Source organism: Pelophylax lessonae, assembly GCF_965119305.1.
Source record: "Pelophylax lessonae genome assembly, chromosome: 5".
NCBI classification, from domain to species: Eukaryota; Metazoa; Chordata; class Amphibia; order Anura; family Ranidae; genus Pelophylax; species Pelophylax lessonae.
In genome coordinates this window covers 189,419,658-189,435,562 of record NC_138772.1, presented here as the reverse complement: position 1 = coordinate 189,435,562, position 15,905 = coordinate 189,419,658, and the positions used below count along the sequence as shown (strand labels likewise).

At 43.7% G+C, this 15,905-nt stretch overlaps 1 protein-coding gene across 1 annotated transcript in view; it reads right to left on the bottom strand.

Annotated features, from left to right (window-relative positions):
- Window positions 1-7,610: 7,610 nt before the first annotated feature.
- The window catches only part of TPK1 (thiamin pyrophosphokinase 1), an 846,565-nt gene continuing 838,270 nt past the window's right edge, over window positions 7,611-15,905 (bottom strand). The window contains exon 9 of the mRNA XM_082257543.1: window positions 7,611-7,840. Coding sequence (XP_082113669.1) covers window positions 7,710-7,840 — 131 coding nt within the window. The 3' untranslated portion in view covers window positions 7,611-7,709. The remainder of the gene's footprint in view (window positions 7,841-15,905) is intronic.

Here is a 15,905-nt window from a genome sequence, read left to right as displayed (position 1 = left end):
AGACTGCAGACATGATACAAGAGATGGCCAGAGACTGCAGACATGATACAAGAGATGGCCAGAGACTGCAGACATGATACAAGAGATGGTCAGAGACTGCAGACATGATACAAGAGATGGTCAGAGATTGCAGACATGATACAAGAGATGGTCAGAGACTGCAGACATGATACAAGAGATGGTCAAAGACTACAGACATGATACAAGAGATGGTCAGAGACTGCAGACATGATACAAGAGATGGTCAGAGATTGCAGACATGATACAAGAGATGGTTAGAGACTGAGGACATGATACAAGAGATGGTCAGAGGCTGCAGACATGATACAAGAGATGGTCAGAGGCTGTAGACATATTACCAGAGATGGTCAGAGACTGCAGACATGATACAAAAGATCAGTGCAGCCTTCCAGTGCCCACCAAATGCAGCCTCATCAGTTCCCACACCAAATGCAGCCAAATCAGTACCCACACCAAATGCAGCCTCATCCGTGCCCACCAAATGCAGCCTCATCAGTGCCCACCAAATGCAGCCTAATTAGTGCCCACCAAATGCAGCCTCATCCATGCCCACCAAATGAAACCTAATCAGTGCCCACCAAATGCAGCCTCATCCATGCCCACCAAATGCAGCCTCATCCGTGCCCACCAAATGCAGCCTCATCTGTGCCCACCAAATGCAGCCAAATTAGTGCCCACCAAATGCAGCCTAATTAGTGCCCACCAAATGCAGCCTCATCCGTGCCCACCAAATGCAGCCTAATCTGTGCCCACCAAATGCAGCCTAATGCGTGCCCACCAAATGCAGCTTAATGCGTGCCCACCAAATGCAGCCTCATCCGTGCCCACCAAATGCAGCCTAATCCATGCCCACCAAATGCAGCTTAACCACTTGCCGACTGCCTAACAACTATTTACGTTGGCAGTCACCCCCTCACAGGCAAAGCGACGTAGATCGACGTCGCTAGCCTGTGAGGCATTAGGGTGTGTGATCGGTGGAAACCGGAAGAAAGGCAGGTGGCTAGTGTAAACAAAGCCGCCTGTCATTCTCTCCTGTGTAACAGCAGAGATCATACGGTCCTGCTATGTAGGACCATAGATCTCTGCTGTTACATCACTAGCCACATCCAATCACAGTTAGAAGCACGCCCCTAGGGACACACTTAACCCCTCCTTCTCAAATAAAGTTAACCCCTTCCCTGCCAGTGTAATTTATACAGTAACAGTGCATATGTATAGCACTGATTACTGTAGTAATGTCACTGGTATCCCCAAAAGTGTCAAAAATGTCAGTCAAGGGTCCAATCTGTCCGCCGCAATGTCGCAGTCCTGCAAAAAAAATCGCAGATCGCCGCCATTACTCGTTAAAAAAAAAACAAAAAAAATTACAAAATCTTTCCCTTAGTTAGTAAACGCAATAACTTTTGCGCAAACCAATCAAAATACGCTTATTGCAATTTTGTTTACCAAACATATGTAGCAGAAAACAAATTGGCCAAACATGTTAAAAAATTTGGATTTTTACATTTTTTTGGGGAATTTCATATAAAAAAATGTGAAAAATATTGTTATTTTTGCAAAATTGTCATTCTTTTTTTGTTTATAGTGCATGATCAAAAAATCGCACAGGTGATCAAATACCACCAAAAGAAAGCTCTGTTTGTGGGAAAAAAAGGACGTCAAATTCGTTTAGGTACAGCATCGCACGATCGCGCAATTGTCCGTTAAAGTCACGCAGTGCCGAATCGCAAAATAGGGCCTGGTCAGGAAGGGGGTAAAATATTCCGGGGCTTAAGTGGTTAATGCGTGCCCACCAAATGCAGCCTAATCAGTGCCCACCAAATGCAGCCTAATTAGTGCCCACCAAATGCAGCCTCATCCATGCCCACCAAATGCAGCCTCATCAGTGCCTACCTGTGCCTGGATCACATGCATCAGCATCTCCTGCGGTGTCAGGGAGCTTGGATTTGAATTGCCGGGATGCCACTGTAAGAAAGTCCCGCCTCCTAGACCTGCTCCTATGATCACGTCACACTGATTCAATTTCACAGAATTGGATTAGTGTTCCCCCTATCACAGGAGGCGGTTTAGGAGGCGGGACTTACAGTTCAGACTCAAGCCTTGTGTGTCGTACACAAGGAGGGGAGGAGGTAGAAGAGGACTTTGACGCTCCTCCCAGGGATGATCCTAGGGACACAGACACTTGGGTGCAGAAATATTTCTGGCGCCCCCACATGGGCGTGGTCATCGTTTAACTCCTCCTCTTTACAAATGTTTCTAAGGCAATGAGTCCTGCTATAAGTCGCTGATCGCCACCACTAGTAGTAAATATATATATATATACCAGTAAAACCTTGGATTACGAGCATAATTCGTTCTGGAAAGATGCTTGCAATCCAAAGCACTCTTATATCAAAGCAAATTTACCCATAAGAAATAATGGAAACTCAGATGATTCGTTCCACAAGTCCTTCAGTTTAAAGTCTATATACAAAGATTATAGCATTGTGATAGGTTGTGTAACCATAACATGTCCATATGCAGCCTTCCCAAGGGGATTAGAAGCAAAATCTAGCAGAGCTACAGAATATAAGAGAGATGAGAGGCGCCTCTAAGTGTAGCAATATGGTTACATTTAATGAAGGTTCAACATTTAGCAACTCACATGGTTGAGGATTAAAATAGGCACATCTAAGCATGCAGGCATCTGGGGTAAAGCTGTCCACATAGACCATCTTCGGAATCCCCGACTCTCACCACTGTCAGTCTGCAATCGTGACCGGGAAGAATAGCCTGCAGTAGAGTGATCTGAAAGTGAGGCTTTGAATCACTCGTGGAGTGCAGCGGGGAAGGGATGATGAAGATGGCAGTGCAGAGGATGGTCTATGTGGACAGTTTTACCCCAGATGCCTGCATACTTAGATGTGCCTGTTTTAATCATCAACCATGTGAGTTGCTAAATATTGAACCTTCATTAAATGTAACCATATTGCTACACTTTAGAGGCCCCTCTCTTCTTTTTTTTATATACATAACGCTACTTGTATATCAAGACATCGCTTGTATATCAAGTCAAAATTTATTTTAAAAATTTGCTTGTTTTGCAAAGCGCTCTCAAACCAAGGTTTTACTGTATATATATATATATATATATATATATATATATACATATATATATATATATATATATATATACTGTATGTTCCATAGTTGGTAGACGCTATAACTTTTGCGCAAACCAATCAATATACGCCTATTGGGGCTTGTTGTCCTCCACTAGTTGGGGGAGGGTGACATATCCACAGTTCTGAAGGGTTCATGCTGGGACTTGCAGTTCTTCGCTTTAGGGAAGGTCACATCCCCCAAAAGTGACAGATTACAAGTCCCAACATGAACCCCTCAGAGCTGAGGATGTGACACCCTCCCCCCATTAGTGGAGGACAACAAGTCCCAACATGAGCCCCTGAGATTTAAGAATGTGATCCCCCCCAAAAGTGAAGGACTACAAGCTCCAGCATGAACCCCTGAGATCTAAGGATGTGACTCCTTATATCTGACGGGTTCTGGGACTTGCAGTTCTTCACTTTAGGGAGGGTCACATCCTCCAAAAGTGACAGATTACAAGTCCCAACATGAACCCCTCAGAGCTGAGGATGTGACAACCCCCCCCCCCCCCCAACTAGTGGAGGACAACAAGTCCCAGCATGAGCCCCTGAGATTTAAGAATGTGATCCCCCCCCAAAAGTGAAGGACTACAAGTTCCAGCATAAACCCCTGATATCTAAGGATGTGCCCCTTATATCTGATGGGTTCATGCTGTGACCTGTCGTTTTTCACTAGTTGGGGGGCTGGGGGGACACCTCTTCAGCTCTAAGGGGTTCATGCTGGGACATTGGGACCTGTAGTCCTTCACTAGTTGGGGGGGCAGGGTGTGATACATCCTCACCTCTGAGGGGTTCATGCTAAGACCTGTAGTCCTTCACTTTTGGGGATCACATCCGCAAAGGTGAGGGACTACAAGTCCCAGCAAATCCTTGTGACCTCCTCCTCCCATCCCTCTGCGGGTGTCATCTCCTGCCAGCCTCGGCCTGCCCAGCAAACACAATAAAGAGACTTCTGCTCACTTCCAGTGCTTTTTCTTTCCAACCCACATCTGTATCAAATCAGTTTTTTTGATTTACCTGGTTACTGGGGACAGCAGATTCCCACCCGCCTCGATACAGTACAGCCCCGTCTTCTGGCTGCCCACATCTTCTTTTCAAATGTGGTGGGCTGCAGAAGGGGGGATGGGTAACAGTAGAACAGTGGCGGAGCAATTGTTGCAGCTGCAGAGACTCGGATCACATCGTCTCGGGCGGCTGGCTCTCGAGCATCTCCGGAACTGCGCATTTGCAGTTTCGAGCCGAGCTGGTCGAAGGGCGGTTTGCAACACTGTTCCGTTCACAGCGCTTGTTCAGCTCACGGCGCCTGGGCACAGGGCACCCCGTGCACCCGCCTAGGATCGGTACTGGCTCCTCCCCTCTGTCTCAGTTCACGGCGTGGTGCACCCGCTCTTCTGTGCACCCGGCCACCCACCCGGGATTGGTCCTGGGCACCGCAGCAGCTGCCCACAGCCCAAAGCGGCCCCAGGTCAGGCAGCCTACCGGGAAATTTCCCGGTATCCTGGTAGGCCAGTCCTGCCCTGGTCGCCGCCCACTCATACAGTCTGCACTTCTGGGTATTGGTCTTATCCACAGGAGTAAGCTAGGCATAAGATTTTGTTAGAAAACATTCACAAAACCTTTGTATAGACACACCTACAGGGGGCTGTCCCTCTGGTCCAATACCCCCAGCTGGCAGCATTCCCAAATCAGTTTGGTAGCAAGCAGTATAGAGATCCATGAACCCCAAAAGAGGGGTGGGGCGGCGACTGTCAGAGGACTCAGAGAAAATAATTTTACGGTAAGTTCTTACAAAAATTCTATTTTCTCTTACGTCCTCTGACAGTCGCCACCCACTCATACAGTCTGCACTTCTGGGACGTCCCAAAGCAGTGTAGATGTGAGGGGTGGGAAACGTAACTGTCAAAAAGGCAACGAAGCACCCAAGTCAGAGAAAAGAACCTTATCTGAACCAGAAAGGCAACCACTGGGTAACAGGAAAGCTCAACAGGAGTGAACAAACCCAGGAAAGCAAAATAACTAAGGGGGAAAAAACCCCAACAGGAGGAGACAGGCTAAAAACTGCCATGTCTCCCCTAAGGCACTGCCGCACTCAGAACTTTGCGGCCAAAAGAGGCATCTGCCGATGCCCGAACATCAAGTTTGTAAAATTTAGTAAAGGTATGCACGGACGACCAGGTCGCCGCCTTGCACACCTGGGACACCGAAGCCTGGTGGTGGAAGGCCCAATATGCACTAACCGCTCTGGTAGAGTGCGCCGTGACAGGGAAAGGTGGAACCCGATCCCTAATTGAATAGGCCTGTACAGAGAGAAAAAATAAGAAGAAGTAAAAAGTCTGAGACTGCAGCCCCAGCCAGGGAAAAGTCCACCTACTCCTATGCTAGGCAAAGACAAACTGATTTGGGAATGCTGCTAGCTGGGGGTATTGGATCAGAGGGACAGCACCCTGTAGGTGTGTCTATACAAAGGTTTTGTGAATGTTTTCTAACAAAATCTTATGCCTAGCTTACTCCTGTGGATAAGACCAATACCCAGAAGTGCAGACTGTATGAGTGGGCGGCGACTGTCAGAGGATGTAAAAGAAAAAAAAAAACAATTAAACCAAGTTTTATAAACATTCAAAGTCAGTGGCTATAAATATTGTAACTGCCATCTTCCTGCAGATGATTCTTCTCTTTTTTTTTTTTTGAAACAATTTTTATTGAATTTTAAGTGCATAACAGACAAATATGTCAGCAACATTAGGTTAGTACAAAGTACAAGCTTAAGAAAGGATCTAACAATGGACAACTAACCAGCAATAGAAAAGTAATATACAGTATTGACCTGAGATATAGACGGACATTAGCCATAAAACCTCAACCAGCCAAAAATCCTCGGAGCCTTAACCCCCTAGTGCGGGAAAAGGAACCCGTAACGGACAAACTATAATATATCTGAACAGAGGAGCAGTTTAGCAGTGAAAAGGCTCTATGTAGGTCAGGGAAAGTACAGACAGGTTGATTGTGGTATAACAGAACAGGTCCTAAAGTACTCCAGTATCCTGGATGCGTGGCAACCAGGAACGGGAGAGAGGGAGTTGTCTGCATATTGGTAAACAAAGTTCGGGTATGAGGTTTGGGCTGAGGTTGCGCGCCGTCCGGGCCCGCCAGACGGCCATTAGGCACCGTGCATAAACGGGGGGGGGGGGGGGGCAAGGAGGCACTGGGGGGGAGGGGGGTGAAAGGGGGAAGGAAAGGTAAAAAGGAGAGGGAAAAAAAAAGGAAGAGATAAGAAAAAGAAAGACAAAAAAAAAAAAAAGGGGGGGGGGGTGTGGGGGAGCAGAGGTAGCCTGGTCAAAAGCGGAAGCGATCCCCCATAAGCGAGATCTTGTCATGTAATTGAGACAGACTTCAGGTGTGATCCAAGGGATGATTCTTCTCATTGCTGCTGGTCCTCGATGCTGCCATCTTGGATTTAGCTGCAGCTTCCTGATGAATCACGACTGGCTCCACACTGATCGTGTGCAAGATTGCCCGGTGCAGGAGACTGGTCCTGCAGCCTCCTGGGATTTGTGAGCTGTCCCAAAAGGCTGCGGGAAGGGATGGGGGAGTAACAAGCAATATCCTCCTTGCCAAACCTCTGCAACTCTATTACAGGCTGGAGGAGGAAGAGAATAAGCAGTTCAGCTTTAAGCCTGCCCATATTATATGCCATCAAGTTATTAGTTAGAAGAACACCAAGTTTGGCAAAACTTTCTTGATAATCATTTGAAAAATAGAGAAAATTCTGCCAATATAAAAACAGTGTTGAATGTAAGATTTTACCTATGTGTTAATAAGTGTATAAAATATCAGAATATAAACAGTATTTCACATAGCAACAGGGCTTTTTTTTCTAAGAGAATAGGTGCAGGAACTCCTCCTTTCTGGGTATCCCCTTGTCTCCACCTCTATCAACCTTCGAGCTTCGAGCATTGTTCCTTGGTTCCAACCCCCACCCACCTTCCAGTACTGCCCCTTTCAGAGAATATAGAACCAAGTAACATTTGTGGTATAAAGTAATTTACATGGAATTTGTTAACGATAACAAGAAAAGCAGTAAAATAGATCCCCTGCAGCCAGGAACAATGGATTCCCCCAGCAACAATGGACCACCTGCAACAAAATCACCCCCCCCCAGCAACAATAGACCCCCGGCAGCAAAAACAGATCCCACCCACAGCCAGCATCAATAGATCCCTCCCAGCAACAGAAGAGCCACCTCCAGCAACAATAGATTCCCCACAGCAACAGACCTCCCCCTCAGGCAAAAATAGATCCCCTGCAATGACAATAGATCCCAAGCAGCCAGCACCAATAGATTCTGTAGTACACCCCAGCACCCCTTGCCATTACATACATGTAGTGCTGGAGGTGCCGGAACTGCGTTCCCCCGCGTTCCCGCTGAAAAAAAGCCCTGCATAGCAATAAAGTTTGGCTTTCAAATAGTTTGTTTCCCATGAGGATAATCGTTTGATCATTTTGTTACAGATTAATTCTCCTCTAGAAGCAGCTCTTTAGTTGTTTTCAATCATTGATGGTGGACTTAATTCCCATGGTCCATATTAGAGGACTATCGGTTTCCACTGTAACAACGCCACTGCCATCATAGGTATTTGAGGTGCTGACCAATGTTCCAAATGACAGTACTCCATCAGCTGAAAAAAAAAAGAAGTAAAAAACGGTTACTACCTGGAATTTTGAAATGTTTTCTTCATAGCACAATTGTTTAAGTAAGACGTAATATCTCATCTAACAGCATATGTGTATAAAGGCTATTGTAAGCCCTTTATCTCTGAGGGTTCTCAATCATCCAGACCATAGTATCACTAATAGGCTCTATGCATATGTACTCTGAGATGGGATAGTTATAACTTGACAAGCAGATGATGACTTTGCAGCCTAATTTATCTCAATGTTCCCAAATTTCTTGTTTTCAGGATGTTAATATTTTCAGCCAAAAAAATCCAATAATATATAATCTAAAAATCAATGCATGCTGAAAACTTATAATAAATTAGCCATGATTACCAAGAAGCTTGGAAGCTTAATAGGCTGAAAATACAACTTTTTATAGCAGTTCTGTATTTTGGTCACTAGATGGCAAAATTCACTTATTTTTGTGAACCTTACAGCTTATAAAATAAATGGAACATTGGAGCATACGGAGTCCAAGATTTCCCAAAGTCTCCCTACGATTGTACTGTATGGAACCTTTTATGAGTACACTGATCTTTATGATATTGCTGTCTATTCTAAGACTGATAAAAGAGAATATGCCTTGATAAATTCCTATTTTACATTAGTTCTTTTCTGTATTCTCACAGCATGGTATTTCATAAGGTGCAGAAGGAAAAACTGGAGTAAATTCATTAAGAAAAAAATAGGTGTATAGTACAGGAAAGTAATAAGATAAAGGTCATATTTTATGCATCATAGGGTGATCATGGGGAAAAAGGACCTACCTATACACACAATGACAAAAGTACTGAAAGTCACAGCAAACAAAAAAGTGAAAAAAACAAAACAAAAAAACAAAACAAAACAGTAACTCATATGGCAATTCTATAACATGAAACAGTCTCCTATTATATTTTCCCCATGTTTTTTTTTTTTATTATTTTGTCCCATACTGGACTGTATTTTTAGAAATGCATTGACTGTACACAGGGTAAATAAAGTCACTAAAAAGGCGTAATATATTGTCATTACTGATATATATATATATATATGCCCCCAGCTCATTATTCAACTTACCTACAGCAGTGGTCTTAGCTATGGGTCCAGACTGAAAGAGATAGGGACTGCAATGCCCATTCTGCAGTGCAAATACAGAAAATTTCAGACTGAAGCTGTGCCATGACAGCTGCACTATAGGGTCTATGGGGAGGGGGGGGGTAGTCAATGTGCTGGTGCAAGGGAGGGAGGGAGGCAGTAAAGAATAAGTTCACTAAAAATAGAAACAAACCCTCATAGGTGTATGCGGCCTACTGCATTAGGGTGCGCACCCCAAAGCTCAAACACTAATGCCTTTCTCTTCCGCCTCAGTATTACTGGACAGTGAATGAATGGGAAGTGCTTCATGTTCATTCACAAACTGAAGCATAGTAGACACTTTTTTACTATGCTTCAATTATGAATGAACACAGTGAGTGAGTGTGCTCACTGTGTTCATTTAGAAAAGGAAGAGGCCAGTAAGTGACATATTGACTAGCCCTTTCCTCCGCTCTCCATTCTGAAACATCGCCCGCAGCAGCCAAGAGAAGAGGAGGGAAGCCAGTAGCACTGCAGGGAGGGGCAACATGGGGGGGAAGCCTGGGCAGTAGGAGGAGTCAGCACCACACAGACTGATTAGGGTGTGCTCAGGCACACCTAGCACCCCTCCCCTGCACACGCCTATGCTTACCCTTCAAAAAATTCACTGCTTTTAGAGGACACCTATAGACTTTTTATAGTATACAGATCAACTTAATGTTAACAGTTTTTCTGTTAGATTAGGTTCACGTTAATGGGTTTTGAGCTGCATCCTTCCTAATAATTGTTAGTTTGTGCAACTGAAAACTAAGCTATGTGATGAGGCATGATTCAAACCTGTGGTAATGCATTAGGTTTTTTTTTCTGCTTCTTTTAGCACAACTGAAAGCTGAAATAATGGAATAAGTGAAAAGCAGACTAGAGCGCCACCTAGTGACTCAAAAGAAGAACACAATATTTTTATGTCACATTCTTTAACTACAAGACATGGAAAAAAAATATTTTAATGCTTGGCTGAAAAAGAAACTAAATTACTATGCATTCCCATGAAGCATAGTTCATTTTAAAATATATGTTTATTAGAATTTTTCACTGAGCACAATTGAAAAACATAATGAACCATAGTATTATTATAATTATAATACACCTTATTTTGTGTACATTCTATGCTATGTTTGAATAATATTTACTTATCCTTTAACCAATTAACTCTGTAGCCCTGAAAAGCACTAATTACGAAAAGTAGTAAGCACACTATATGATGCTTCACCCCTGGCTTTGAACATACGCAGTAGAAGGAAACATATCTTTATGGTGATCCTCAGGCCTCATTAAGGCCGTACAAAGTGGATTAATGTTTTAAATATGCGGATTCAGCACAGAAGACTCTTTACTGTTTAGATAAATCCATCTTGTGGCCTAATTTATTATCCTAAGGTCTGCACAGTCAGCAGTAGCAGTCCATGAAGATGTTTTATCAAATATTATCCAGGTGCAAGCTGCGTGCTACAAAACTGCAGGGCAAAGCTACATTAAACATTATGCTGGCTGAAATGGTAATACTAAGAATATACGTAAGGACAATGAACTGTGGGAGCTGGATACCTGTACCAATTCCCTCTGGCTTATATTCCAGATGGTATGCTGGTGTTTAAAATTAATTTATTCATTTTCAGGCCATTTAAATCCAATGTGCAACTCCACTTTTTTGTGACAAGTTTGATACTATAAGGAATGGTAGTACAGCTGTGGCCAAAAATTTTGAGAATGACACAAATATAAATTTTCACAAAGTCTGCTGCTTCAGTGTTTTTAGATCTTTTTGTCAGATGTTACTATGGTATATTAAAGTATAATTACAAGAATTTCATAAGTGTCAAAGGCTTTTACTGACAATTACACTAAGTTTATGCAGACTCAATATTTGCAGTGTTGACCCTTCTTTTTCAAGACCACTGCAAATTGCCCTGGCATGCTGTCAATCAACTACTGGGCCACATTCTGACTGATGGCAGCCCATACTTGCGTAGCTCCCTCCTAGGTAGGTGCTCGCGAGAAAGTATAGTTTTTGGCTCTGTCTAGTTATTAGAGGGGCTGCAGGAAAATCTTTATTGCTCTTTGCTTACCAGAGAGCAGGATCGGTTAGTGAGGTCTGCTCATTGTGCTCAGTATGTGATTCATTATGTCTAGAGAGTGTTTCAGGCTTGTCCAATAGGGAGGCATGTTTGACAATGGAAGGAAACCTGACAAATTAATGCATTGGCTTTTGATACAGTCCTGGTGATTGGTAGTGACAAGCTGCCTCGGTGCAGTCTGGGACACTGTATAAAAGCCAAGAGCACATGTGCTGCGGGGTCTTTGGCTGGAGAGCAGAGTCCCGGTGGGAAGGGGGCAGCTGCCTCCTCCTTTGTAGCAGTGGCACAGGTTCACAGGAGGTTGTGGCACAAGTTCACAGGAGGTCGTCCTGAGGGCCAGAGGAACAGAGCTGAACCCAGAGGTCCAGGAGAGCTGACTGGAGGGGAGACACTGGAGACCCTGGAAAAACTGTATCGTGAGTACAGGGGCTCATGTCAAGGGGCCTGACCTGAAGAGGGCCACCCCAGCAGTAGGATAGTCAGTGGACGTGTGTTGGCAGTCAAGAGAGAGGATACTGAGGAGAGTGTCTTGAAGATAACACATAGGTCATCAAGTTGCCTTAAGAAAGAGACTCAAAACTAAATTCACCTCAGTGGCAGGGTGAATCAACAGCCTGGCTGTATCTAAAGATAGAGGTCCTCCAACATTGTGAATAGTTAATTCAGAGTATCCCACTTTTCCCTTCTCCCATCCCTAATTTATAATAAAACACAAAAACAACCACATACCCCTGGAATGGTTACTGAAGCAAGCCAAGAAGGAGAGAGAGAGACTGCGCATATCAAGGTTTTTAGTGGTAACTCAGGGGGGTCCAACAATGTGAAATCTGGCAGTCCTCAAGGGGGCAGTGTGCTACACTTGCATAATCAATGCTTGGAGTCTGTTAAAATTTGTGGGGTTTTTTTTGTTCTTGAGGATTGACCACAAGTTCTCACTGGGATTAGGGTCTGGGGAGTTTCCTGGCCATAGACAAAAAATGTCAATGTTTTGTTCCCCAAGCCAATTAGTTATCACTTTTGCCTTATGGCAAGGTGCTCCATCATGCCGGAAAAGGCATTGTTCGTCAACAAACTGGATGGGTGGGAGAAGTTGCACTCAGAGGATGGTTTGTACCATTCTTTATTTACGGCTGTGTTCTTAGGCAAAATTGTGGGTGCACCCACTCCCTTGGCTGAGAAGCAACCCCACATGAATAGTCTCAGGATGCTTTACTGTTGGCATGACATAGAACTGAGGGTAGCGGTCACCTTTTCTTCTCCGGGCATTTTTTTCTGGATGCCCCAAACAATCTGTAAGGGAATTTATCAGAGAAAATTACTTTACCCCAGTCCTCAGCAGTCCAATCCCTATACCTTTTGCAGAATATCAGTCTGTCCCTGATGCTTATCCTGGAGAGAAGTGGCTTCCTTGCTGTCCTTCTTGACACCAGTCTTCGCTTCACTGTGCGTGCAGATGCACTCACACCTGCCTGCTGCTATTTCTGAGCAAGCTCTGCACAGATGGTGCCCAATCCCGCAGCTGAATCAACTGTGGGAGATGGTCCTGGCGCTTGATGACTTTCTTGGGCGCCCTAAAGCCTTCTTCACAAATGCAGTGGAAATGTTTTTTATAGGATTAAGTCCATTTTCATGGCAAAGAGGGACTTTGCAATTATTTGCAATTCATCTGATCACGCTTCATAACATTCTGGAGTATATGCAAATGGCCATAATGAAAACTGAGGCAGCAGACTTTGTGAAAATTATTACTTGTGTCATTCTCCAAATTTTTGGCCATGGCTGTATTTGCTGCAAATTTGCAGCCCTAATTCCTTTTTTATAGTATCCGTTTTATTTAATAGGAATTGTTCAATTTTGTCTGCAAGTTATGTTTGTCTACAGCTAAATACCAGTTATCCACGCTGGACTACTAACACGAATCAATATTTTGGTTTCAGATTTTCAAAAATAATGGAATTTGTGGAAAACACTTTAAACACATGCCCTCTGGAAGATTTACCCCCCTTAATGACCAGTCCATTTTTTTGCTTTTGGGCACTGCATTACTTAAACTGACAATTTCTTTCCCACAAATAGAGCTTTCTTTGGTAGTATTTGATCAGCACTGTTTTTTTTTTTCATTTTTGTGCTATAAACAAAAAAAAACCCCGAAAAATTTTGAAAAAAAAAAAAAAGCAATATTTTTCACTTTCTTCTATAAAACATATCCAATAAAAAAATGTAAAAAATCGAATTTCCTCATATATTTAGAGGGGAAGGACAGAGAGACGCCAAGCAGGCATAGTGTAGCACAGTTTATTAAAAAATACTGTAAATATATTAACAATAATTTCACGTACATAGTGGAGGGGGTGACAGACTGAAGCCAGTGGTAGATGTTTCGGGACAATCAGAGAGCTACAGTCAAAAATCTGGGGGTGATGTATTCTCCGGCAAGCCTGGGGGAGCCTGTAGTGCGAGGAATCCATCTGGGGAGAGCCGATACCAGAGAGACCAGGAATGGATGCCCAGGGAGAGAACCTCCAGCCGGTGTGGATGTCTTGTTAGCTCAACAATCGCAGTAGACAATAGGGACACGTTTTGCAGGCAAGCCTCCATCAGCCTCCAGGTTCTCTCCCTGGGCATCCATCCCTGCTCTGGACACATTACAATGGTGGACTTTCGTCTCTCCGCCATCGACTCTCTTCAGGTGGAGTCCTTGCACTGCAGGCTCCCCCAGGATTGATAGACAATACATCTCCCCAGGTTTTTGACCGTAGCTCTCTGTGATTGTCCCAGAACACCTACCACTGGCTTCAATCTGTCACCCCTCCACTATGTGGGTGCAGTTATTGTTCATATATTTATATGTTAATAAACTAAGCTACACCATGCCTGCTTGATGTCACCCATAAATAGGGAGGATGTCTGTTGCCTCCATATTATCTTTGTTTGACCCTCCCCTGCCCCTCTCCCTCAGCACTGGGGTGACATTAGTTGACTGATAGATAGAAATTGAGGGAAAAGACAAACATTGGAATACTAGTCAGTACAAGTGTGCAAAAGTGTATTTGCTTTGGAAGAATAAATAACCTCTAACATTGGGTGTCCTTCGTGTGGATGTTGCTGCATTATGTAAAGCTGTTAAAATAATTTTTTAAATTTTAGAATGGTGTGCTTCAAGTCCAAAATTTTAAAGGGTGCCTTGAGATTGTCTATTAATTTAAAGGGTGCCTTGACTGAAAAAAAAGTTGAGAAACACTGGTCTAGGGAACAGGAAAAGAAGTCTTACTTACTCGATCCTCCACTCCCCCAGGAGACAGCGATCTCCTACGTTCCAGCAGTGAACTGTTCCTCGGGATCCTTACATCCAATGCACGTCTTTGAGCTCTGCATCTATTCTAATGGTGTTAGTAGGTATCCAACTGCTGGAGCATAGAGGAAAAGAGGACTGCATGGACGAATCATGCAATATGGAGATGCTGGCTTCAGTGGAGTATTAGATAAGTAAAACTGTTTTTTCATGTCCACTAAACGTAAACAACCAGGGGCATTCCCACTGGATGGGAAGATTTCGCCAGAGTTCAGCTTTAAGCCCTCTTTCACACCAATGCGATTTGACAGTTCAGAATCGCATGACCAGTTGTACTCTATTTTCAGCAGTGAAATAATTTTCATTAAATTATTAATTCATTATTGAATTATTAAAGCGGAGTTCCGGGCACAAAAACGATAATTTTTTTTTGTGCCCGTCCGCTAGTTCAGCCTAACCTGAAAAGGAATTGGATAGTTAGATTTTTTTTTTTTAAAAAACTCACCTTGTAATTGACGATCGTAAATACTCACCTATGACAGCTTCCTCCCTCGGAGCCGCGGCTCACCCCGTCACTTCCTGTCTCGCTATGATTCCTGGGAGCTGAACGTCATAGCTCCCAGGAATCAATGCGCCGCACCGGCCCCGCTCGTCATTTCCGGGCGACGCCGCATTCCCCTGCTAAACAGCTTCTGGGCATGCCCAGAAGCTGTTTAGGAATGCGGCGCCGCACCGGAAGTGACGAGAGGGGCCGGTGCAGCGCATTCTGGGACACGAAGACGCGGAAGAAGACGGAGAAGAGGACCGCGCCGGCTTCAGCTGCCCACAACCGAGATGGAAACGCTGTGGAAGAAAACTTCTAAGTAAGTATTTCTTCTAAAAGGTAAGTGCGAACCGGGACAGATCAGAGGCTAGCCATTGTGGAATGTGCTAGCCCTGACTGTCCCGGGGGTATGTTAAAAAAAAAAACGATTCTCTGCCCGGAACTCCGCTTTAAATTCATAAAATTAGGTTCAAATTATTTTGATTCAAGTTGCAGCGACTTTGAAAAAGGTTCCTGCACTACTTTTCTGTGATTTCATTACGACTTGCATTGACTTCTGAGATCAAAATCACACTGATCTGCAGCTTTGAAATTGTGCTGAAGTAGCGCGATGTCAAAGCTGCAATGGTGTGAACCAGAACTAAATCAAACATGTAACAAAAGACAAAATAACAAAATGTCACTTTCACTGGTTAGCAGACACTCCCAAGTGTCTTCAGTCTTGACCTCCTTTTTGTAAGTATTTGTATCACTACATGTTGTGTCTTCTGCACAGCAAGGAAAATCTCCTCAGTGCAGAAAGAGTTTTAACCATTCCTTCTTCCACCTAAAACTAAAAATAAAGTTTGGCTATAGATATACTTTAATCATCTAACTACAACTAATCCTAAAACATACATTTTTTGTAAAGTTTATCTTGGTCTATAAACATAGCATGAATGTCGCTGGTAATAAAGAAGTTAAAGAAATATGCTTGTGTTTATTTCACAGCGATGACA